The following is a 23,922-nucleotide window of genomic DNA, read 5'->3' as shown; positions in this document are numbered from 1 at the left end:
ACTGTGACTAGCCCAAGGTCACCCAGCTGGCATGTGTTGGAGTGCACAGGCTAATCTGAATTCCCCAGATAAGCCTCCACAGCTCAGGCGGCAGAGCGGGGAATCAAACCTGGTTCCTTCAGATTAGAATGCACCTGCTCTTAACCACGGCGCCACTGTGGCTCATGAAAACACATTGAAATAAACACTGATAATCTTGAAGGCGCTAGTGAATTGTTTTGGTTTTTATTTTTCAAGGTTTTATTTTTCAAGGACAGACTGAGGCAGCTACCCCTCAGCAATCCTATCTCGATTCCTAGACACTGCGCTGCCATTTTGCGCCTCAGGAACCCAACAAAAATCTATGTCTCCTGTCAAATCCTGACCTTGCCTTGGAAAAAGCCAATTCACAGCCCGCACAGATCTCCTTGCTATCACACTGCCATTCTGTGCCTTAGGAACCCAACAAGCGAATACATTTCCCTGTCAGGTTCGGACTTGGCCTTAGAAACGGTAATTCAACAAGCACTCAATTCAAAACGAACTGGCAACTCAACAGAGAAGTCGCTGTCGTTGTCCGTCTCAATGTCGTCGTTCTCCTCGGCTTCAATCTCTCTGGTCAGCTGTTCTTCCTCTGCAATGGCGCTAGCAATGGCTTCTTCGTTGGCCTTCTCCAGACGATCAGCTAATTCCTCTTTTTTTGCAAGAACCTCTGCCATAGACTGGAAAAAAACAACACAAAAACAAGAACCAAGACTCAGTGGCTAGAAGTACTTTTTTTTTTGCTGTGGGGTCATGTAACATTTGTGTGAGAATCTGAGCAACAGTGAACTGACCCAACCTCCTAGGGCAGTGATGGCGAACCTTTTTGAGACCGAGTGCCCAAACTGCAACCCAAAACCCGCTTATTTATCGCAAAGTGCCAACATGACAATTTAACCTGAATACTGAGGTTTTAGTTTTGGGAAAATGGTTGGCTCCGAGGCGTGCGTTACTTGGGAGTAAGCTTGGTGGTAGTTGTTGGCTTTGCTTTGAAGCAACTGTGCAACTCTTCCAACAGGTGAATCACGACCCTAGGAGGGTTTGCTCAGAAGAAAGCCACATTGCCAGCAACTGAGCTTACTCCCAGGTAAAGGATCGCGTTTTAGTTCTTTGCATGAAAATCAGTGGGGTTTAGCAGTGCTTAACAGGGTTACCTATGCTGCTTCCCCAAAACTAGGTCTTGGGTTTAATGCTAATAATCGAGCCCAGCAGCCCAGGCCAGCCTAGATGTGTGTGTGTGTGGGCGATTCCCCCCCCCCCCATGATGAACTCTGTGCGTGCCCACAGAGAGGGCTCTGAGTGCCACCTCTGGCACCCGTGCCATAGGTTCGCCATCACTGTCCTAGGGTGCCCCCCTCTGCTCTATTCCTCAGAACTTGCAAAGCACTTTGGGAATTTCAGGCATTCTGATGGACCTGCCGGTGCTCACATTGGAAATATCAGCGGGGTCCATTTCATTCTCCAGCTTATTCTTCTGGGCCTGGGTCTCCTCTCTGCTAGGGAAAGCAGCAGAGACCGCCTGCGGATTTTTAGGAACGTGTTCGGTGCTGATGAGGACCACGGGGACTTCGGAAGACGGCGGCAGAGGACCGTCCGGCGATCCTTTGTTGTCAGAGATCTTGAGGTCCTCGAGGACCCGGCCTGCAAACTAAGACAAAGTTGGGGTAGAATGAAACACTGGAAACCCCTCCTCCCGAACGGAACGGCAGTCTTAGGTTTTTTAACAAGCAAAATAAACTACACATCAAGAGTAAATATTAGAAGGATCCAGTGGTGGGATCCAAAAATTTTAATGCAACAGGAGTTCCCTCATGGTAAGGTGGGATTCCAAAACTGTGGTTAATAGCGCCAATGGGATAGGGCTGGAAGGCGGGGCACAACGGGGCTGTGACCCGGGCATTCCGGGGGTGGGGCATTCCTGGGCAGGGCTGTGGCAGGGATGCAGCCGCTGTGCCGGTCCTTGGGCGGGAAATGAATGCACGCAGGGGCAGGCTGCCACGCACACCGGTGCACCTCCTGCTAGACTGCTTCAAGTTCTGCGTGCTACTGCTGGGAGGAGGGGCATAACTAAGGCAAAAATCACGTGGCAAAATCACCAATTAGTAACCCCCTCTCGGCACACACAAATAATTAGTAACCTACTCTCGGGAACCTGTGAGAACCTGCTGGATCCCACCTCTGGAAGGATCTGCATTTCACATTCATCAGTAAAGAGTTAACATCTGTCCTTATTTACATTATATAATATTCTGCTATAAGATTTTGCCATCCTTTTTATCTTAAACCTGCCTACAGTTAAGGAGAATAGAAAGTAGCTTTATAGATCATTTGGAGAATAACTTTATCAATCATTTGGGAAACATAAATGTTATCTACCCGGTTCCATCTATAAGTATGTTGAGTACATGTAATAATTACAGGTATTTAATTACATATACAAACAAATATTAGTAAACCAAAGAAATCATTTACCAAATCTAGTTGGTAAAGTATTATATCCACCTATCTTACCATCAATCTATTAATTCATATATGCAAAAAACATCTGATGGTATCAATGGTACCAATAATATTTTCATGAAAATACTATCTGAGAGTTAACATTAACACATATCATCAAATAATAACCACCAATGTTTGAAAAACATTCACATAGTCACTGTGAAATATTCCTTTAAAAATGTTACGTAGCTTTTAAATGCTGATGCAAAAAAATATCACTTACTTGAGTCCTCTCAGCAAGAGGGTGTTCATACAGAGAACTCGACTCTTTAAGGATGGGGTCTCCGATTTTAGATACAGCGTCTTCGGTCAACGGACCCTTCTGCGTGTTATCTGCAAGGCGCAGCACCACGTTCTCTTTGTTACTGTCATCTCGCAACTTCGATAATTCTGCGGACGAAGTCGATTTCACTGCCAAGGCAGAAGATTTCGACCTCACCGGCCTTCCGCGCTGGACGGTTTCCCAGCCTTCGGCATCTTTCCGTTCTGTGTCGGGTTATAGAGAAGGCAAGGAATTGCAAATTCGGTTTGGCGCAGCTGTTTACGAGTACGACCATGTCTTGCTTTAAATTGGTTATAGATGATTAAAACACAAAGACCTTAGGGAGCTAACCTGAGTATACCATATCCTGCTGTGCTAACTGGACTGCTGGTTAAACTCTGCCTCTCAAGACCCACCCTCTGGGTCCCGCCTTCAGAGGTGACGGGGCCTTTTCTGTAGCGGCCCCTTGCCTCTAAAATTATTTAAGCCACTGCGCCATAACCCACCTTGTAACTCAGGGTTTTTTTTTAATTACACAACTTTTTACTCAGGCTTTTAATGAGAGAGTTTGTCTTAACAGTTTTTTTAAATGGTCTCCACTGCTCCTCTTATCGAAAGGGACTTTTCAGACAAAAGAAAAACTGCAAAAGGAGGTACCCACCTGTTCTACACCCCCCCCCTCCCCAACCATCCATTATCGCTTTTAACCTTGTTCTTTTATTCCCAACCCTTACAGAGACACAAGTCCACCTAATCTGCTCTCGAGGGGCACACGGATGCTTCCAAACCTGTGAATCTCAACACGTCTTTTAAAAAAACCAGCAGTACCGGATTGGCGCTGAATATAAAAAACCCCCTTAAGGATTTCTTTTCTTTAAAAGAATTACACGCGGGGGCCCGCAAGCAATATTTTTGCTGCCTAACATTTTTATTGACATTTTCTAGGGGAACGAGGCAAAAGAAAACATGCAGGATGCTACAGGCGTGGGGATCAGATTCAAATTCTCACAAATTGAAGGGCTTTGGGGAAGGGGATGTCCTCTGGTTGCCCCTTACCCCAGGAGTTTGCAGTCATGGAAAAAGCTTCTGTTGTGGGCTGGGGGACATGCCAGACAACGTATTATCTGCTGAAAGAAGGGGGGGGGGAACCCGGTGAAGTTAAAACAACCCTCCCTGCTGTTACATGAGGAGGAGGAGGAGGAGGAGGAGAAGAGGAGGAGGAGGAGAAGGAGGTGGAGGAGGAGAAGAGGAGGAGGAGGAGGAGGAGGAGAAGAAGAAGAATAGTAGTAGTAGTAGTTTGGATTTATATCCCCCCTTTCTCTCCTGCAGTATACTCAAAGGGGCTGACAATCTCCTTGCCCTTCCCCCCTCACAACAAACACCCTGTGAGGTGGGTGGGGCCGAGAGAGCTCCGAAAAGCTGTGACTAGCCCAAGGTCACCCAGCTGGCGTGTGTGGGAGTGTACAGGCTCATCTGAATTCCCCAGATAAGCCTCCACAGCTCAGGCAGCAGAGCGGGGAATCAAACCCGGTTCCTCCAGATGAGAATGCACCTGCTCTTAACCACTACGCCACTGCTGAGTACAGTTAGCTTTCTGGGAAGAAAGGGTGGAAGGCAGATCGCGCTTCTGCAAACCTTTTCCATCTACCTGTATCCTTAGCAGATTTAGTTAATTGGACATATTAAAAATTTAGAGGGAACCAAGTCCCCTCGTGCTTTTTGGTCCAAGGTTCAACAAGAGCACTTTCTTTCAACCCAAATAAGTGTTGAGCTAAGGCCTCGCTCTGTTCTTCTGGGTTCTTTCTTCAACAGTTCCAGGTGACTGGATGCTCACCGTTTCTCCGCGAAGGCTTCGGCACCGGGGTCGCCACAGAGGTTTGCCTCGTTGCCATCTCTGAAGCGGGAGCCGCGGCCGTGTGGGTCGCCTTCACTTTGTCTGCCCAGCTGACGCCCGACGGAGCCAGACGATTCGAAGTCACGGCAGCAGCGGGAGCCCTGGGGAAGAGGGGGACACGGCACGTGCGCAAACACCTTGCTGAAACGCTGTTCTGATATCTTCTTCGGCCTCTTTCCTTCTCCCACTTTATAGTCCAGCTAACCTCAAACTATCACATTAGTCCCAATTCCACAACACAGTATGATTGACAGAAAACCTGGACCAATGAGGTTCCGCTCTCTGCAGCCAGCTAATTTGATTCAGCCGTCTACACCTAGAGCAGTGGTGGCAAACCTATGGCACAGGTGCCAGAGGTGGCACTCAGAGCCCTGTCTGTGGGCACGCACAAACAGAGTCCCCCCACCCCCATCTAGGCTGGCCTGGGCCGCTGGGCTCGATTATTAGCATTAAACCTAAGACCTAGTTTTGGGGAAGCAGTTTAGGTAACCCTGTTAAGCCCCACTGATTTTCATGCTAAGAACTAAAGCGTGATCCTTTACCTGGGAGTAAGCTCAGTTGCTGGCAATGGGGCTTGCTTCTGAGTAAACCCTCCTCGGGTCGTGATTCACCCGTTGGAAGAGTTGCATGGTTGCTTCAAAGCAAAGCCACCAGCTACCACCAAGCTTACTCCCGAGTAACGCACGCCTCAGAGCCAACTGTTTTTTCTAAACTTAAACCTCAGTATTCAGGTTAAATTGCCGGCACTTTGCAATAAATTAATGGGTTTTGGGTTGCAATTTGGGCACTCGGTCTCGAAAAGGTTCGCCATCACTGACCTAGAAAATCACATGGAACCCTCCCTTCCCTTCCCTCCCTTGCATGCCACCCCTCCCTCCCTTCCCTTGCATGCCACCCTCCCCCCTCCCTCCCTTCCCTTTCCCTCCGCTAGGGTGGGTGGGCCATGTCCAGATGCTGGACCCCCTCCCTTGCATGAAATCCAGCACCCCGGCAAACGTAATTTTTGAGGTTCGCTAGATCCACGTTGGCCCCCTACTCCTAATAAATACCATTTCCCGGGAGAACACTTTCTCTCAAGATTTTCAACTGAAGGACAAAGGTTAAAAGTTGCACGGGGACGCAAAAACACAACCCGTAAATGCTGAAAACTAGCATCTGGGCTGGAAGGTCCGACACCCAACCTTTCGTACAGCTAGATTCGAATCCAGTACCTTGGAGACCCACGAGATTTCCAGGGCATGCGCTTCCAAGAGTCAATGCTCATTCCATCAGATAGCTGACGAAGGGATCTTTGACTCTTGAACGTTGGTCTTCAGGACGCTACTGGGCTCCAATCTAGCTGTTCAACTGGAGACCAAAATGGCTCCGCCCTGAAACAATCCTGTTTTTCACAAGCAGCTGAACAGGGTCTGGATTCAAATCAGGGCTGGGGTGCAAACGGAGAAACAGTTTAACCCTTCAGCCTATCAACCCTGTTGAACAGGTAACACAACATGTATAGACCCAGTTTTATATTCAAGTCATCTATGTTTTTAAGAAGAAGAGAAGAGTTTGGATTTATATCCCCCCTTTCTCTCCTATAGGAAGCTCAAAAGGGCTTACAATCTCCTTGACCTTCCCCCCTCACAACGAACACCCTGTGAGGTGGGTGGGGCTGAGAGAGCTCCGAAAAGCTGTGACTAGCCCAAGGTCACCCAGCTGGCGTGTGTGGGAGTGCACAGGCTAATCTGAATTCCCCAGATAAGCCTCCACAGCTCAGGCGGCAGAGCTGGGAATCAAACCTGGTTCCTCCAGATTAGATACACGAGCTCTTAACCTCCTACGCCAGTGCTGCTCCCAATGAACTATATGTTGTTAATGAACTATATGTTCATTTAACGAACTATATGTTGTTAAAATTAGTAATCGTTAACTGAACCACTTATCTTAAAAGCAAAGTTGCAATCAGATTTAGATTTCATTATGTGTTTATGTGCTTAGTACTTTAAACCTTTTTAGGTTAAATGTTTCTTTGGGCTGTTGATGGTTTCTAAAAATTTATGCGTATAAAGCCTTTGGCTAATAAACGTTTATTTACGGTTGTGGTATTTAAGTCACCAAACTGCACTAGAGGGCAGGATATTTGGCCACCAAATGGATTAAGTAGTAGTCTTTTTTTTTTTACAGTACTTGTATTTTTGGTGTTTTCCAAAAACGGCCCAGTTGCTGAATACTGTGATTGTTAAGACGCAATACGCTAACATTTTGGATCAATGAAACGTAACAACCAGGTTACATTTGCGAAATGTGGACTTTTCTAAAACTGCTCAATTGTGATTCTCAAAGGAATTCTGATTCTCAGAGGAAGACCGTCTTGCTTTCCATACCCGAAATTCAGACTTCTGCGAGCGCTGGATGTGACGTTGATTCGGTCTGTGGATGGGCTTGGAATTACGTGGCGCCCTGGGGACATCTTCTTTACTTCCCACGCCAGGGACGTAGGCCTGCAAATTCAACATAAAATACTAAGCAACAGATAGCAAAACAAAACAAAATGAACCAAGTTTGGCTACCAGTACTTAAAAACACTAGAATAAAGACAATGGTTAGTGAACCTCACCCAGACACAGTATGGCTCCGGGCAGGAAGCAATCAAAGGAATTAAAAGGCCAGGCAACTACTATGCAGATGTCCTCACTAATTGATTATGCAACTTCATTGATACTGACATATGCTAAAATGGGCGGATTCCACTCAACATATGCAAATCACGGTTGCTAACTGCACCCTTTACACTTGTTAACCAATGCAAATGATTCTTCCTCCCACCCTGGACAAACCACAGATCAATCGATCGATCCATCGATCCATCCATCCAATATACCGCCCTTCCACTGAAGGGCTCTGGGCGGTGTACAACATAACATATGACAATAAAACCTAATGGAGCACATAAACAAAATACAAATTATGAATAAATAATATACGCTCCAATAACTAGAAATGCTAAAAACTCTTTAAAATACAGGCATCAATATGAAATTAGCGGCATCCTGCAATTAAAACCCACATAAAAACCTTCCCCCCCAAAAAAAGGGGGGGGAACGGTGGGTCCCATTGATATTAGGGGACCCCAGATGTAAAGGAGAACAAAGGGGGCGCAATCAGCAGCCGGCCTCTCCAAAGGCCTGGTGGAACAACTCAGTCTTGCAGGCCCTGCGGAACTCACCAAGATCCCACAGGGCCCAGACAGATGGAGGACGAGTATTCCACCAGGATCTGATATATATACTCCACTTGCTTTACTACCGTCAGATCCTCTGAGGATGCCAGCCACAGATGCAGGCAAAACATCAGGAGAAAATGCTACTGGAACACGGACATACAGCCCGGAAACCACACAACACCCCCAGTGATTCCGGCCGTGAAAGCCTTTGACCATACACGGATAACAAAATGATGTGCTTCTCCACTTTGATGACATTTACAATTGATTTATATTTCATTTATCTACAATGTTTATATACCTTGGGATTCCAGGACTCACTCACTCACTCTCTCTCTCTCTCTCTCTCTCTCTCTCTCACACACACACACACACACACACACACACACACAGAAGCGTTGGCTTTTGGAGAAAGGTTTCATTTGTCCAGTTTTGCTCAAGTGAAAGGTAAATCAATGTTATCGATGATTCCTGGAAACGTCGAAACAGCATTAATGAAACAAAACTGGGAGCCGTTCAGTCCACGGGAATTTTTTAAAAAAACTCAAGTAATTTTTTTTTAAAGACCAACAAATTTTTTTATAGAGGCATAAGATTTTGGAAACAAATACCCTCAAATTTATAAAACAGCACAATGTCCAATTCTCATATCTGGTGACACTCACTTGATATACAGTGTCTGGAAGAAGAGAGCAACATGAAAGCCCATTTCTGACGTTAGATATGGGATATTGTGTGGGATCACACTGCAGGTTCCACCCACAACTGATGCACATTCTTTACAAGATCCTCAGGAAGCAACTATGTAGACAGGTGTCTATCTCTCTGACCAGGAAGGAATCCACCTCTTTTACAGAGTACCAGTAACCCAAGAGAACTGTCACGTACACTGTATGTTTGCTTAAAATGCACATTCCATAGGTCACAGGCAAAACCCAATGCCCCAGTCCTGTCCTTTTACCCCACACTTCCACCTACTCAGCCCATAGTTTTCGTTACTTTTCCAAAAGGCACAGAAGGAAAAGTGTTTTGATCTCGGCCAATTTGAGAGCCGTGCGTGTAGAACGAAAGAAAAGGGGCGCAATACCCAGAAACACATCTGGTTACCTGCTTTGGGCGTCTGTCTTCTCAAGTTTTTCCTGCAGCTGTATCCAGTCGATCAAAGCCTTGAAATCCCGGACGTAATTATCTAGCATCATCAGCACCTCCTAGGAAACAAACAAACAAACAAACAAAAAGATTATCCCCCCCCAAAAAACCCAGATACCGTAATAGTGATAATGAGAAAGCAAAATAATTAACTCCCCAGAGTAAGAGCTCCCCAGGTAAGAGCTCCCCAGGTAAATAACTCCCCAGGTAAGAGCTCCCCAGAGTGTTCAGTGGCGTGGTGGTTAAAAGCAGGTGCACTCTAATCTGGAGGAACCAGGTTTGATTCCCCGCTCTACCACTTGAGCTGTGGAGGCTTATCTGATGAACCAGATTAGTTTGTGCACTCCAACCCATGCCAGCTGGGTGACCTTGGGCTAGTCACAGTTCTTCGGAGCTCTCTCAGCCCCACCTACCTCACAGGGTGTTTGTTGTGGGGGGGGGGGGGGAAGGAGATTTTAAGTCCCTTTGAGTCTCCTTGCAGGAGAGAAAGGGGGGATATAAATCCAAACCCTTCTTCTCTTCTTCATCTAACACAAAGTGTGACACTGCTACAACTGGATTATCAGTACTTGTCTCGGATTCAACAACTTTTGCAATGGATGCCGGGGCCGGATTTTAGCCACCTTTGTAGAAGATTTGCTTATTGGAAGAAATGGACCTGAGTCATCAAGTTCTGTGCAACATATCGGGGGGGATCTGAGAGCCAGTGTGGTGTAGTGGGTAAGAGCAGGTGCATTCTAACCTGGAGAACCCGGGTTTGATTCCCCGCTCTGCCACTTGAGCTGTGGAGGCTTATCTGGTGAACCAGATTAGCTTGTGCACTCCAACACACGCCAGCTGAGTGACCTTGGGCTAGTCACAGTTCTTTGGCACTCTCTCAGCCCCACCCACCTCACAGGGTGTTTGTTGTGTGGAGGGAAGGGAAAGGAGCTTGTAAGCCCCTTTGAGTCTCCTTATAGGAGAGAAAGGTGGGATATAAATCCAAAACTCTTCTTCTCTTCTGTGATAGTGGGCCCGATCAGAAGCCCTGAGCCCTGGTAGCTGCCCCACCTCAGCATATGCTGTTACGGCCCCTGGTTTTGCCCACAAGCTAAGACAACAAAACAGGGGCATCCCAATCCTGGAAGAATGCAAATCACCAGGGGGAGGGTCAGGGGGAAAGGAGCAGCCAAACAGATCGGAGGGAACTGAATCCAAAAAGGAAGCGGGGAATAACTCTGGAACAACCACTTCGGCACAATGGCTGGAAGATCTGCTAGAGGCGACAACCATAGTGCATACGCAGAAAACAGTTCAGTCTGAAGACTGTAACTTGCGTCCTCACTAAGGCCCCTTCCGCACGTGCAGAATAATGCACATTCAATCCACTTTCACAATTGTTTGCAAGTGGATGTTGCTGTTCCACACAGTAATATCCAGCTTCAAAGTGCATTGAAAGTGGATTGAAAGTGCATTATTCCACCTGTGCGGAAGGGGCTTAAGCATGAGCAAAGAAAACCAAGTCAAAATTATGCTTCTTCGAACTATCTCAATATTTTGCCAGCCCGGATGTTCTCCGACTGCCGTCCCCTGCAGGAACAACAGGGTCAAGAGCCACCCATTTTCATGCGCAGACCCAAAGACGCCATAATTCAAGTCACGGAAAACGCTGGCCAAATAAAGCGAGCGGTCCTTTTTTTCTGCCCCAACCCGGCGTTCCTTTCTTTTCCTTTACAACCCGAATAAATATTTCGCTTCGGCTTGGCAGGCCCTATCACCGAGCTGCTTTCGAAAAGGTAAAAGGAACGATGCATTATTGAAACGTTGGCGTTGGACAAAGGCGGCGTTCGTTCTGCGCTGCCTCCGGGGATATCGAGTATTTCGCGCGCGGCCTTGCTAAGAGCTATTCCTTGTTAGCAGGACTTCAAAGCCGGCCGGGATTCCCTTTAATCGTGATCTTCGGAGAGACGGTTTCCAAACGCTTGACCCTTCTTCCATCCCTCCAGGGTGTCTCTCTGTATTCTCGACAGAGATTGGGTGAAGCCCAGCCCTGCGAGGATTCCGTGGACGCTCAGAAAAAGGGGCAGTTTGAAATCTCCGGGGATATTCCACTGTTGTTTCCTGTCCTTTGAGGTTTTAGAGGCAGCGCCCACCATTTCATTGATTTACCTGCCTGTTGAACCTTGTAAACCTCCCGCCCCACAAACACACAGACACTTTTAACTCTCTCACCTACTCTTTGCATAATGCCCCCTGGAGCCTGCTCATTCCCCAACTAATTCTTTCCTCCGTGGATTAATTTACGAGAGCATGTTATTCTGGATATCTGGGATAAGTGTGTGCCCGACCTTTGCAGTTAACGTAGTGCAAAGTAGAGTATTTTGCAGTCACTTTAGTGCAAAGCAGAGCATCTGACACAGTGCGAAACAGACTTTCTCTCTGTGATACACCCCTGAAGATGCCGGCCACAGATGCAGGCGAAACGTTAGGAGCAAGATCCACCAGACCACGGCCACACAGCCCGGATAACCCACCACAACCAGTTGAATCCAGCCGTGAAAGCCTTCGACCAGACATAGAGTATTTTTGACAAAGCATCACACGTTACAATTTGGAGACTGAGCAGTGAACTAGGGAACCCCAAACTACCTCTCACTTTTGTAAGGAATCCACCACCTAGCCTCAGGCAAGGAATTATACTTTCAGCCCCCTATTTCCATCTGCAAGAAGGAAGGGGGGGGGCTGCCGGGTGAGGGGTATAGATCAGAGGCACAGCATATGCTTAGTATGCAGAAGGGCCTAAGTGTAATGCCCCCCCCCATTTTTATAACACCTGTGGATCCTGCCGCCCCCCCCCTTTTTTTCTCAGGGATTTGTTAGTAGGACGCCATCTGTATATCTGATATTAGGACTCTGCATTTTAATGGGGGTTGGTTTTTAACATGTATAGAGCCACTACTTAATGATTTATTTAATTAATTTTGATATTATTGGTTTTATTTTGTGCTCTATCTATATGTTCTGTTCACCGCCCTGAGCCCTCCGGGGGAGGGCAGTTTATCATCATCATCATCATCATCATCATCATCATCATCATCATCATCATCATCATCATCATCATCAATAATAATAATAATAATAATAATAATAATAATAATAATAATAATAATAATAATAATAATAATAATAATAATAAAATGATCACTTCCCTCTAGATCGAGGGAAGTAACTGCCCCACTCTACTCTGCATTGGACAGACCTTCCCTAGAGAACTGTGTTCAGTTCTGGGCACCGCAGTTCCAGAAGGATATTGACAAGCTGGAACGGGTCCAGAGGAGGGCGACCAAAATGGTGAAAGGTCTGGAATCCATGCCCTACGAGGAGAGGCTTCGGGAGCTGGGGATGTTTAATCTGGAGAAGTGAAGGTTAAGGGGGGGGGACATGATAGCTATGTTTAAATATCTGAAGGGATGCCATGTCGAAGAGGGAGCAGGGCCGTTTTCTGCTGCCTCAAAGACTAGCACACAGAGTCATGGATTCAAGGTGTAGGAAAAGGAAAAGAGATTCCGCCTGAACATTAAGAAGAACTTTCTGACTGAGGTGCTGCGTGGTTTCCGGGCTGTATGGCCGTGTTCTAGCAGCATTCTCTCCTGACGTTTTGCCTGCGTCTGTGGCCAGAAACCACACAGCACCCCAGTGATTCCAGCAGTGAAAGCCTTCGACCAGGGGTCTTCAAACTATGGCCCTCCAGATGTTCATGGACTACAATTCCCATCAACCCCTGCCAGCATGGCCAAGTGGTAGGGCTCATGGGAATTGCAGTCTATGAACATCTGGAGGGCCATAGTTTGAAGACCCCTGCCTTTGACAATAAACTTCCTGACTGTCAGGGCTGTTTGACAGTGGAATACACTGCCTTGGAGAGCAGTGTAGACTCCTTCTGTGGAGGTTTTTAAAGAGAGGCTGGGTGGCCATCTGTCAGGAGTGCTTTCATTGTGTCTTCCTGAATTCCTCTAATCTAATCTGTATCTAATCTGGAGGAACCGGGTTTGATTCCCAGCTCTGCCGCCTGAGCTGTGGAGGCTTATCTGGGGAATTCAGATTAGCCTGTACACTCCCACACACTTCCTCTTCCAACTCTATGATTCTACGACCAGGAGGAAGACGATGAGGCTCTGGAGAGCTGCTGCCAGTTGAGTGGGAAATACTGAGACTGACGGAGCAAGGGTCTGACTCAGCAGGCAGCTTCCCGTGTTCACGTATTGCAGGGGACGGGCCATGGGCTCAGTGGAAGAACCTCTTCCACTGAGCATGCAGAAGGTCTCCGGTTCAATCCGCCGGCATCTCCAGTTGGAAGGCAAAGGCAGCAGGAGATGTGAAACTTCTCTGCTGGAGACTTGGGAGAGCAGCTGCCAGCCTGAGTAGGAAATACTGATTTTAGTGATCCGAAGGTCTGAGTCAGTAGTAGGCAACTTCTTGTGTTCTTGTGTTTCTGCTATTCTGCTTAATGTTCAAAGGCTCCAGAAGGATGGGGATTCCTACCCTTAGGACATGGGTGTCAAACTCACGGCCCTCCAGATGCTATGTACTACAGTTCCCATCATCCCATAATCCCTTTACTAGAAAAGAAGGCAGGGGTCTTCATAAACAACAAAATTGTGTAAAACATACACACACAAGCGCCCGATCTAAAAGGCCAAAAGTCTGTGCAAATGGGAAATTCCTAGGTAAGAACAGAGGCACCTCTGACTTTTGACACAGAGTCTTAAATGCACAGAAACCAAGACTTTATTGTTATGGTAGATTTCTCAGCTGCCAGATCTTTAGCTGGTTGTTGGCCTTTCATTACCATTCGAGCCTCACCCAGAGGCCTAGGAAGTTGTAACTTATCGGCGTAGTGTTCGTGTGGATCCCAGCAGGGCTGCCTTCCGAATTTGACAGATGTTAATGTTGTCAATTCGAAGATGTTTCAAGCGCCGCCCTAGTGTTTTCGGGATGGCGCCCAGCGTGCCGAGTACCACTGGGACGACCTCGGCTGGTTCGTGCCACAGACGCTGAAGCTCAATTTCCAATTGCTATTATTATTATTTTGCAAAGCCCCAACCGTCCCTCCTTATACAATTTAGCCTGCTCGAAAACCCGGCTTGTATTTCTAGCTTTTACGGCTTCCCAGAACTTATTTCAAGGAACGCTCCGCTCCGGGGCGCGTTATCCAAAATTCATCAGAGCCGTGTCATGCGGAGCCGAAACCCGAGTCCTGTTTTACGAACAAGGGAATACAAACAAGACAAGCTGCCGGAGTGGGCCCCGTCTCCGCTCATGCACGTCTTCCTCCCGAAAGCGACGAAGGCCATTTTGTCCGGGGCGGGAGGCAGCCGAACAAAAGGGGCTCTCAAGGCGTCGGCGCAGGCATCCAGATAACTACGTATAGACGGGGCAGCTAAGATTACCAATTAGTTTACCAATTGGCTGCAACGGATTCGATTGGTTTGTAATTAATTCTCGTCACTGGCGCACACAGCAGGACGGTTGGCGCCATCCCTTTGTCGTCCTGACACACAATACCAGCACGCCGGGCCCAGGGGTCTCAGCCATCAATACGGCTCTCTGGTTCCCCTACAGCCTTGTGTGCGGCAGATATACCCTACGGGACCGAAGCGGCGGGGAGGGAAAGAAAGAAGAAGTCAACGCCGCAGCACTTGAGAAGGCGCTGACGAAAAAGGAAGCTTTATAGGGCAGCGAGTTTCGGGATTATAGTCAGGGTCGTTTCAAAATCCCAAACTCCTTGCCGAGATCAAGGGCGTCCTATGCTAATTCTTAAAGGAACGGAAAGCAGGCATGGAGAGGAACGCATCTTCTCGTGACGCGCCTCTGGAGATGCCTGCCGGGGTTAATTCAAAGTTAGAACGCTGGCAGTGAAAGAATCATAGAATCCTAGCGTTGGAAGAGACCCCAGGGGTCATCCAGTCCAACCCCCTGCCGTACAGGAACACATAATCAAAGCACTCCCAACATATGTTCATCCTGCCTCTGTTTAAAAACCTCCAAAGAAGGAGACTCCACCACACTCTGAGGTAGTGCAAGTCACTGTCCAACAGCCCTTGTCAGGAAGTTCTTCCTGATGTTAAGGTGGAATCTCTTTTCCTGCACCTTGAACCCATTACTCTGTGTCCTAGTCTCTGAGGCAGCAGAAAACGAGTCTGTAGTGCTCCCTTTTCAACATGGCATCCTTTCAAATATTTAAACACAGTCAAGAGTTTTAGATCCACCTGCTTCCCATATACTGCCAGTATCTATATTAGCACTGGAATACATACCTTGATTTCCCCATGCAAGACAACAAGATGCTAGAAAGAAGCAGTGGCGTAGGAGATTAAGAGCTCGTGTATCTAATCTGGAGGAACCGGGTTTGATTCCCAGCTCTGCCGCCTGAGCTGTGGAGGCTTATCTGGGGAATTCAGATTAGCCTGTACACTCCCACACACGCCAGCTGGGTGACCTTGGGCTAGTCACAGCTTCTCGGAGCTCTCTCAGCCCCACCTACCTCACAGGGTGTTTGTTGTGAGGGGGGAAGGGCAAGGAGATTGTCAGCCCCTTTGAGTCTCCTGCAGGAGAGAAAGGGGGGATATAAATCCAAACAACTCCTCCTCCTCCTCCTTCTTCTAAATAATCCTGATCCTGTAGTTTTGTGAATTGACGGCCAAGTTTTTACTAGAAACGATACACCCTAAAAAAGGATAACTCTGTTCTTTTTAAGTCTGTTGTGTCACTCTGCCATTAAGAGATTCTCTCTCTATTATCTTCTCTGGGGATTGTTTTAAATTTGTTTTTCGTAACCTACCTGTATCGTCCTATATGCCAATAGAGGCTTGGTTGGTACCTTAAGTGTGTGGTAAGCTTTTTTAAAACAAAGTCATAGCATCCCTCCCTCCGACTCTTTTTCTCCTGCTGTGGCCCAGTGACCTTTACTAGCGTTTCTGAAACTGAATCCGGAGCGACACCAACAGATAAGAAAGAAAGTGTACAGACGGGAGGGGGGCGGGGTGGATGTCACCAGTGCAAAATTACTTGGGGAGAAACTCTGGACAAACCTCAGTGCCCCCCCCCCTTCCACCCCGTCCCTCTCTTCCCATCTTAGAGACCCCTGCAAAAAGCGAACAAAGGGAACGAGGCCGAACGTTTTTCTAGGCTCTGATTCTGCGCACAATTATTCCCATTGAAGGCAATGGGAGTTGAACGTCCGGAGAAATTTCAGGTCCCCCGAGTATCTAGTAATTCGATTCTCGTGTCTCGACTGAAATATTTATTTATGCAGCACTGCACAGGGCTAGCTCCTAATTGTGATGCCGGGTGTCTAGGAGATTCTGTAGTGGCCCTGTCTGCGTGGGATTCCTCAACAGACGTTGAAACGGTATTCCAACCTCTACAAACAACCGTTTCAAGCGCTCTAAACAAAAGAAACAAAGATAGAGGAACCTAATCGTAGGCCAGGGGGGAAAAATGCAGCATCGCAGTTACCTGTGCACAGGTGAAAATGCAGGACTTTACTGCTGGTACGATTTTCACAAAGCTCTCACTAGACCACCATTTCTCGGAAGACAGTTCAGAGAGTGTCTGTATTGGATTGCGGTAGAATAACTAAATTCTAAATTCTTAGAAACCAACCAGCTATTCCGGGTACAAGCTTTTGAGAATCAAAGATCCTTTCATCGGGACACAAGCAGTAATGGAGATCTCTGAGTCCTTATATCTCACCCTCTGACTGGGATATAAGGACTCAGGGATATCCATTCCCACTTGTGCATGATGAAGGGAACTCCTGACTCCCGAAAAGCTGATACCTCGGAAACCTTGTAGGTCTCTGTGGTATTACTGGACTCAAATCTAGCCTCTAGGGCACAGGTGTCAAACTCACAGCCCTCCAGATGTTATGGACTACAGTTCCCATCATCCCCTGCCAGCATGCAGGGGGTGATGGGAACTGTAGTCCATAACATCTGGAGGGCTGCGAGTTTGACACCTATGCTCTAGGGCAGTGATGGCGAATCTATGGCACGGGTGCCAGAGGTGGCACTCGGAGCCCTCTCTGTGGGCACATGCACACAGAGTTTGTCATGTGGGGGACGGAAAATCACCCCCTACACGCACGCACATCTAGGCTGGCCTAGCTAATACTGAGCACTTACACATGTGCACTTTTGTCGTGGTGAGCAGGGAGGACTCGGCTGGCAGGCATGGTGCCTGTGTTCCAGGTGGCTGCTGCCCGGGGGGCGGGGGAGCACAGAGGAGGCAGAGATGCTAGAGAGGCACAGAGTGGTGCGCGCGGGACTTGCTGGAGGCTACAGCAGGCTGGCCCCTGCTCGAGCGGGTGGGGCGGAGGAAGAGGGAGCCAACTGGTTTTTTTATAAACTAAAACCTCAGCATACAGGTTAAATTGCCAGGTTGGCCCTTTGCGATAAATAAGTGGGATTTGGGTTGCAATTTGGGCACTCGGTCTCAAAAAGGTTCACCATCACTGCTCTAGGGGAAAAAAAATCTTGGTTCAAGGCTGATCAATGAGGAACATGAACACTACCAAAGAACACTAAAAACCACCGTGAAGATTTTCAGTGGTAGGACTTTCAGACTGAGGCACAAAATTTCTACAGCAATGAAAAGCGCTTTTCAACCTTTGCAACGCGGCCAGGACGGTAACGTCAACGAAGCAGACCCCGTTCGTTCAAAACCCAGGCAATTCAGGGCTCTGAAAAGTCCAGACAAAACTTTCAACGAATGTGAGTGCCCTCTCATAAGAACATAAGAACAAGCCAGCTGGATCAGACCAAAGTCCATCTAGTCCAGCTCTCTGCTACTCACAGTGGCCCACCAGATGCCTTTGGGAGCTCACATGTAGGATGTGAACGCAATGGCCTTCTGCGGCTGTTGCTCCCGATCACCTGGTCTGCTAAGGCATTTGGAATCTCAGATCAAGGAGGATCAAGATTGGTAGCCATAGATCAACTTCTCCTCCATAAATCTGTCCAAGCCCCTTTTAAAGCTATCCAGGCTAGTGGCCATCACCACCTCCTGTGGCAGCATATTCCAAACACCAATCACACGTTGCGTGAAGAAGTGTTTCCTTTTATTAGTCCTAATTCTTCCCCCCAGCATTTTCAATGGATGCCCCCTGGTTCTAGTATTGTGAGAAAGAGAGAAAAATTTCTCTCTGTCAACATTTTCTACCCCATGCATAATTTTGTAGACTTCAATCATATCCCCCCTCAGCCGCCTCCTCTCCAAACTAAAGAGTCCCAAACGCTGCAGCCTTTCCTCATAGGGAAGGTGCTCCAGTCCCTCAATCATCCTTGTTGCCCTTCTCTGCACTTTTTCTCTCGGATACTTCATGTGCTTCGATTGCGTGTTCCTGCATTGCGGGGGGTTGGACTTGATGGCCCTTGGGGGTCTCTTCCAACTCTATGATTCTATGACATTTCAGATCCTTCTGTTATGTTTGGGGACATTTTACTGGCTATCCTGCATCCCGATAGGTTCAGAAATCGCTGGAAACTTTCTGCCAGAGTTAAACATACTTGGAAGTCCTACAGACTTCTATAACATTCGTGACCAACTCTGGTCTATTTTGGGAAAGTGAAGATTTAATCCTATTTGTAATCTAAAACTCCGATTGTAACGACATGCCTAGAACCATCTATTTGGCCCCGAATCTTCTGTCACAAAACGCAGTTAAGTGCGACTGACAGTTCCGAGCATCACGTTCTCAAGCCGGGGAAATCAGCTCCACGCAGCTTCCAAAACTCGGAAAGATTACACAAGCTCGGAAAGATTACCCACGCGACAGCCCGTTTCCCTTCTGACAGGCGGCTGCTGTTTGCGTCTCCGCCGCAGCCTCGATCGTCTGCCGTTTCAACCGCAAAAGAGTCACCAGAGCCGTGTCCCCTTCAAATACAGTAAACACTATCCCCGGCAACACCACGATCAATAATTCCCCCCCCCCCACCCCGTTTGCATCAAATCACACACTCATGACCTGTATTATTTCAACAGCGACGCAACAGGCGTTCTCTCTTCAGCTACAGGAAATGTAGACTATCCTGTTTAGGAAGGCATCATTTACCTAACAGTTATCTGTGCACTTGATTTTTGAGATAATGCTATAGTTAGAAGCTATCATTCCACCCTGGTGATGTCCCACTTACTCAAATCCTGCTGTCCCCAAACCTCAACCCCATATTCTGCAGGTACTTCCTAAGAGACAGCGTGGTATGGTGGTTAAGAGCAGGTGGGTTCTAATCTGGAGAACCGGGTTTGATTCTCCACTCCTCCGCCTGAGTGACAGAGGCTTATCTTGTGAACCAGATGTGTTTTTGCACTCGTACATTCCTGCTGGGTGACCTGGGGCTAGTCACAGTTCTTCGGAGCTCACTCAGTCCCACTTACCTCACAAGGTGTCTGTTGTGGAGAGGGGAGGGGAAAAGAGTTTGTAGGCCACCTTGAGTCTCCTTACAGGAGAGAAAGGTGGGATATAAATCCAAACTCTTCTTCTTCAAACCCAGAGCTGGCAAACCTATCCATTTGGCAGGTGTCCCTTTTGACCACTGACTCTATGTTTGTGATCAGAGGATCAGTTTTCTTTATGCCCAATGGCTAGCTAACTGTTTTCAGAATTGGCCCACTTTGCAACCATGCTGAATATGAAAATGTATCTGAGCCCACTGACTGTTTCTTGAACCCTGAACTCTCCTGTTTCTTGAACCCCAATCTTTTTGTGTTATCCTTCCCAAAGTTTTAACTCGCTGCTATAAAGAAGCAAACCGGCTCCCAGTTGGGTTGGTGAAAACCCATCACGCTGTGCGTCTGCGGTCCATCTCAAAGTGGGGGGGGGGGGGACGCCGACTTGTGACTACGTTCCACCCAGACACTGTTTACACGAGGCCATCAATCTCCCCAGCTTACCACTGGGCAAGCGAATGAGAAGACCGATAAGTATCTCTGCCCGAAGGGAACAATGTATAATTAAGACATTAAACAGGAAACGAAAGAATGTCGGCGCTCGGGCTGAACCCCAGCAGTGCCACCTACAGGACGCAGTGAGCACTGCACGACGAAAGAAAAAACGACTGCTAAACAAATCAGAACAAATATCGCCATAATAAGTTCTATTTATGAGAACAACCCCTAGCCTTAGGAGAGCCATATCAATGGCTAGGTTTAATGGTCTGCCCTCAGCGCTGCCATATGGTAGATTTTAAAACATAGAGGAAGCGAAGAGATTCTTCTCCTGTAACTTAAATCAACTGGAAACTTTAGCCCATCCCCTCTTCCGTTGCACTAAACAGGAGAAAATTAGGGGAAAATAGGCAAACATTCTTCTCTTAAACTGTGACAGGATATCAGATGCTCAAAAAGATCTTATGCTTTGCTAAACAATTCTGATCCTGTAGTTTGTGAATTGATGGCCAAGTTTTGACTAGAAATGATACACCCTAAAAAAGGATAACTCTGTGCTTTTAAATTTTGTCGTGCCATTCTGCTATTAAGAGATTCACTATTACTATCTTATCTGGGGGTTGTTTTACATTTGTTTTCTTGTAATCCACCTGTATCAGCCTATATGCCAATAAAGGCTTGGTTGGTTGGTAAGAGAACAACAGACCACACAGAAGAACGGGTGAGCTGGCCTACTCTTCTGCATGGTTTGTTGGTTCTAATAAAAGGTATTATGGGGTATTAAAAAAAGGTATCAATAAAAGGTATTACGGAGACTGCATTCTGATTATTTTGGAGTCTACTTTGGGATCCGCACAGTTATTAACGCTGCCCTTCTGCAAAGAAAATATGGAACCAACGAGGTTATGACAAATTAATTGGAGGGATATAAATGTAATAATAATAAAAATAATATTACTCAAGGTCGATCCAGGGCATTACAAGTTGTTTGCTCTCTCCCTTGTGCTCTTTGCAAAAGATAGTTATTTTGTGAATTTGCTCCTGGCGGGCCGTCTTCCGTGATGGAACACAGCGGCAAAGAAGTTTCTTACCTTACATTCGACCACACTCTGATCCGATTCACAGGTGACGTAGATTTCGTCAACCGCGCGCCGCAGGTTGTCGAAAAGGAAAGCCCAGTAACGCGCCCTCAGGTCGACTTTCCGGGGCTGCCTGGTTTTGGTGGGGCTCTTGTCAAAGTTTTTCTCGCCGGCGGCAGATGCAGTATTCTGAAAAGGAAGCAGAAAGCATGGGTGGGTGGGGGAATACAAGAGAGTTGGACTAGGACCTGAGATCAAATCCCCACTCCACCAAAAAGCAAAACGGGTGTCAATTATGTCAATTACTGATGGGAATTGTAGGACAGATAGGCCTGTCCAACCTATCTGGTGTCAATTACTCTCTGTCAGTCTAACCTACCTCAAAGGGGTGTCGTGAGGGTAAGATGAAGGAGGGGTGAAAGGAAGGACAAAAACGTGACAGACAAAACTTTCTTGCGAAAGTAAGAGGCCGGTGTTGACAAGTGGCTGAGTTGACGCCCCCCCCCCCTTCCCTTGATCTAAAGAATTTCAACACCCTTTGATTGGGCAAAAATCCTATACAGTCTCTTTTTAAAATGCATATTACTGTTGAAGATGTTTTGATCTCATGATTCTCCACTACTAGAAAATCTACAGGTTTATGGGTCCTTCCGCACATGCAGAACAATGCACTTTCAATCCACTTTCACAACTGTTTGCAAGTGGATTTTGCTCTTCCGCACAGTCAAATCCAGCTGCAAAGTACACTGAAAGTGGATTATTCTGCCTGTGCGGAAGGGGCCTTTGATTGCCTACAAACAGCTGGGACGCATGGAGCAGAGGCAACGCTGTGTTATAAAACCACTAACGAAATCCAAAGGGAACGCGAAATAAAACTCCAGCCATGTGACAATTTGGGAGAAGAACGATCAATTCTATAAACGAAAAGAGTGATTTAGGAATAAAGCCGTTTTCTTTTTTTAAAAGACTGACTTTTTTTGCCAAAGCAATTCCGGGACCCCGGAAATATGAAGCACATAGCAGCTTTCCCTTCGACTCCTCGGAAAGCCCTCTGTGATCTTTGATAGTCTATCACGCGTGGCAGCGCAATCAATTTCATTCTACTTTCTGGGAACACCGCAGCCCTGAAACTGCAAATCTCTCCCTACCTGATTGGAGAGCGTGAACTGAGCCAGATTTTCTAGCTGGGGGTGACAATTTCCAAAATGGACACCAAAAAAGACTATCCAGCAAGCGTCCACGTCAGAGCGGAGGCTCAGACCTGGGTCCCCCCCCCCCCATCCTAGTCTGACACTACACCCATTATTAATTAATTAAATTTATAGGCCGCCTCATCCCCGAAGGGCTCGAGGCGGCTCACAACACGGCTGTTTCCCACAGCAATTGATACAGCATAAAATTAACCCATTAAAATCAGCAGCAATTGATAACAATAAATAGATTAAAATAACAAGATTGTGTAGAACATATACACATATACACAGGCGCCCGATCTAAAGGCCAATACAGAAAAAAAGAAAGAAAGAGGGGGAGGAGGTCGGCAGGACCCGAGGTGGATTTAGGGCCTGACCAGGTGGTCCTAACAGGCAGCTTTGATTTCAGTTTCAGCGGGGGGGCGGGGGTGGAACCGCGGCTGGCCCCTCCAAAGGCCCGGTGGAATAGCTCTATCTTACAGGTCCTGAGGAACTCACCAAGGTCTCGCAGGGCCCGGACAGCTGGAGGTAGAGCATTCCACCAGGCAGGGGCCAGAGCCATAAAGGCCCTGGCCCGGGTCGAGGCCAGCTGCATCCTTGCAGGGCCTGGGATCACCAGCAATTCAGCCGCCATCGATCGTAGCGGCCTATGTGGGACATAAGGGGTGATGCGGTCCCGTAGGTATGTGGGCCACACTGTTAGACCACACTGTTTCATACTAAACCTCAATCACATTTCAGGGATTTTTACTGCCCATTCTAGAAAGAGAGTCCGAGAATCCAGACCAGGACAGGACGAACAATGTCAGGGCGGGACGTCAGGACGGGACGAACGATGTCACAGACAGATGCTGGGCGGCCGCTGCTTCTTGCTTAATGCTGCCAAAGAACAGGTGGGGCCTGAAAATTGATTATTGGAGATCCTCCTACATATGTTCACGAACCTTCTCCTCGCTAGTCCGCCCTGGCGTTGAAAGTGACCGAACGGTCCCGAGAGAGAAGACATTAAGTCCCCATTAGCGATCTTCGGCTATCGTTTTACTTCTGCGCTTTCTCGGCTTTGCGTTTGATATAGTATAATTATGGACGGGGAACAGTTGGGTGTTTGTGCCAGCGCTGCCCTTTCCTGATCTCCCACTGGTTTGAAATATCAGTATAGATGGCTGCCTTCCCCGGAGAGTGAAATGTATAGTCTATGGCATCAGGATACAGATTTCGCCCCCTGCCACGCCCCCCCCCCCATTTTCCAGCCTCAACTGGAATGATTTTTAAAAAAACTTTATTTCTTTTAAATATAAACTTTATTGTATTGTCGAAGGCTTTCACGGCCGGAATCACTGGGGTGCTGTGTGGTTTCCGGGCTGTATGGCCATGTTGTAGCACAGTGATGGCGAACCTTTTCGAGACCAAGGGCCCAAATTGCAACCCAAAACCCACTTATTTATCGGCAATTTAACCTGAATACTGAGGTTTTAGTTTAGAAAAAAACGGTTGGCTCCGAGGCGTGCGTTACTCGGGAGTAAGTCTGGTGGTAGTCGGTGGCTTTGCTTTGAAGCAACCGTGCAACTCTTCCAGTGGGTGAATCATGACCCTAGGAGGGTTTACTCAGAAGCAAGCTCCATTGCCAGCAACCGAGCTTACTCCCAGGTAAAGGATCGAGCTTTAGTTCTTCGCATGAAAATCAGTGGGGT

The 23,922-nt window shown here is 47.4% G+C and overlaps 1 protein-coding gene across 1 annotated transcript in view; it reads right to left on the bottom strand.

Annotated features, from left to right (window-relative positions):
* The window catches only part of SCAPER (S-phase cyclin A associated protein in the ER), a 73,216-nt gene extending 51,992 nt beyond the window's left edge, over positions 1 to 21,224 (bottom strand). Inside the window, exons 1-7 of the mRNA XM_048519729.1 lie at positions 21,051 to 21,224; positions 8,992 to 9,092; positions 7,046 to 7,162; positions 4,620 to 4,780; positions 2,747 to 3,009; positions 1,451 to 1,669; positions 537 to 701 (exon numbers count right to left, since the gene is read on the bottom strand). Of these exons, the coding sequence (XP_048375686.1) occupies positions 537 to 701; positions 1,451 to 1,669; positions 2,747 to 3,009; positions 4,620 to 4,780; positions 7,046 to 7,162; positions 8,992 to 9,083 (1,017 nt within the window). The 5' untranslated portion in view covers positions 9,084 to 9,092; positions 21,051 to 21,224. The remainder of the gene's footprint in view (positions 1 to 536; positions 702 to 1,450; positions 1,670 to 2,746; positions 3,010 to 4,619; positions 4,781 to 7,045; positions 7,163 to 8,991; positions 9,093 to 21,050) is intronic.
* Between the last annotated feature and the right edge of the window lie 2,698 nt (positions 21,225 to 23,922).

Source organism: Sphaerodactylus townsendi, linkage group LG17, assembly GCF_021028975.2.
Source record: "Sphaerodactylus townsendi isolate TG3544 linkage group LG17, MPM_Stown_v2.3, whole genome shotgun sequence".
NCBI classification, from domain to species: domain Eukaryota; kingdom Metazoa; phylum Chordata; class Lepidosauria; order Squamata; family Sphaerodactylidae; genus Sphaerodactylus; species Sphaerodactylus townsendi.
The sequence above is the reverse complement of the archived record's forward strand: the minus strand, read 5'-3'. Positions and strand labels throughout refer to the sequence as shown.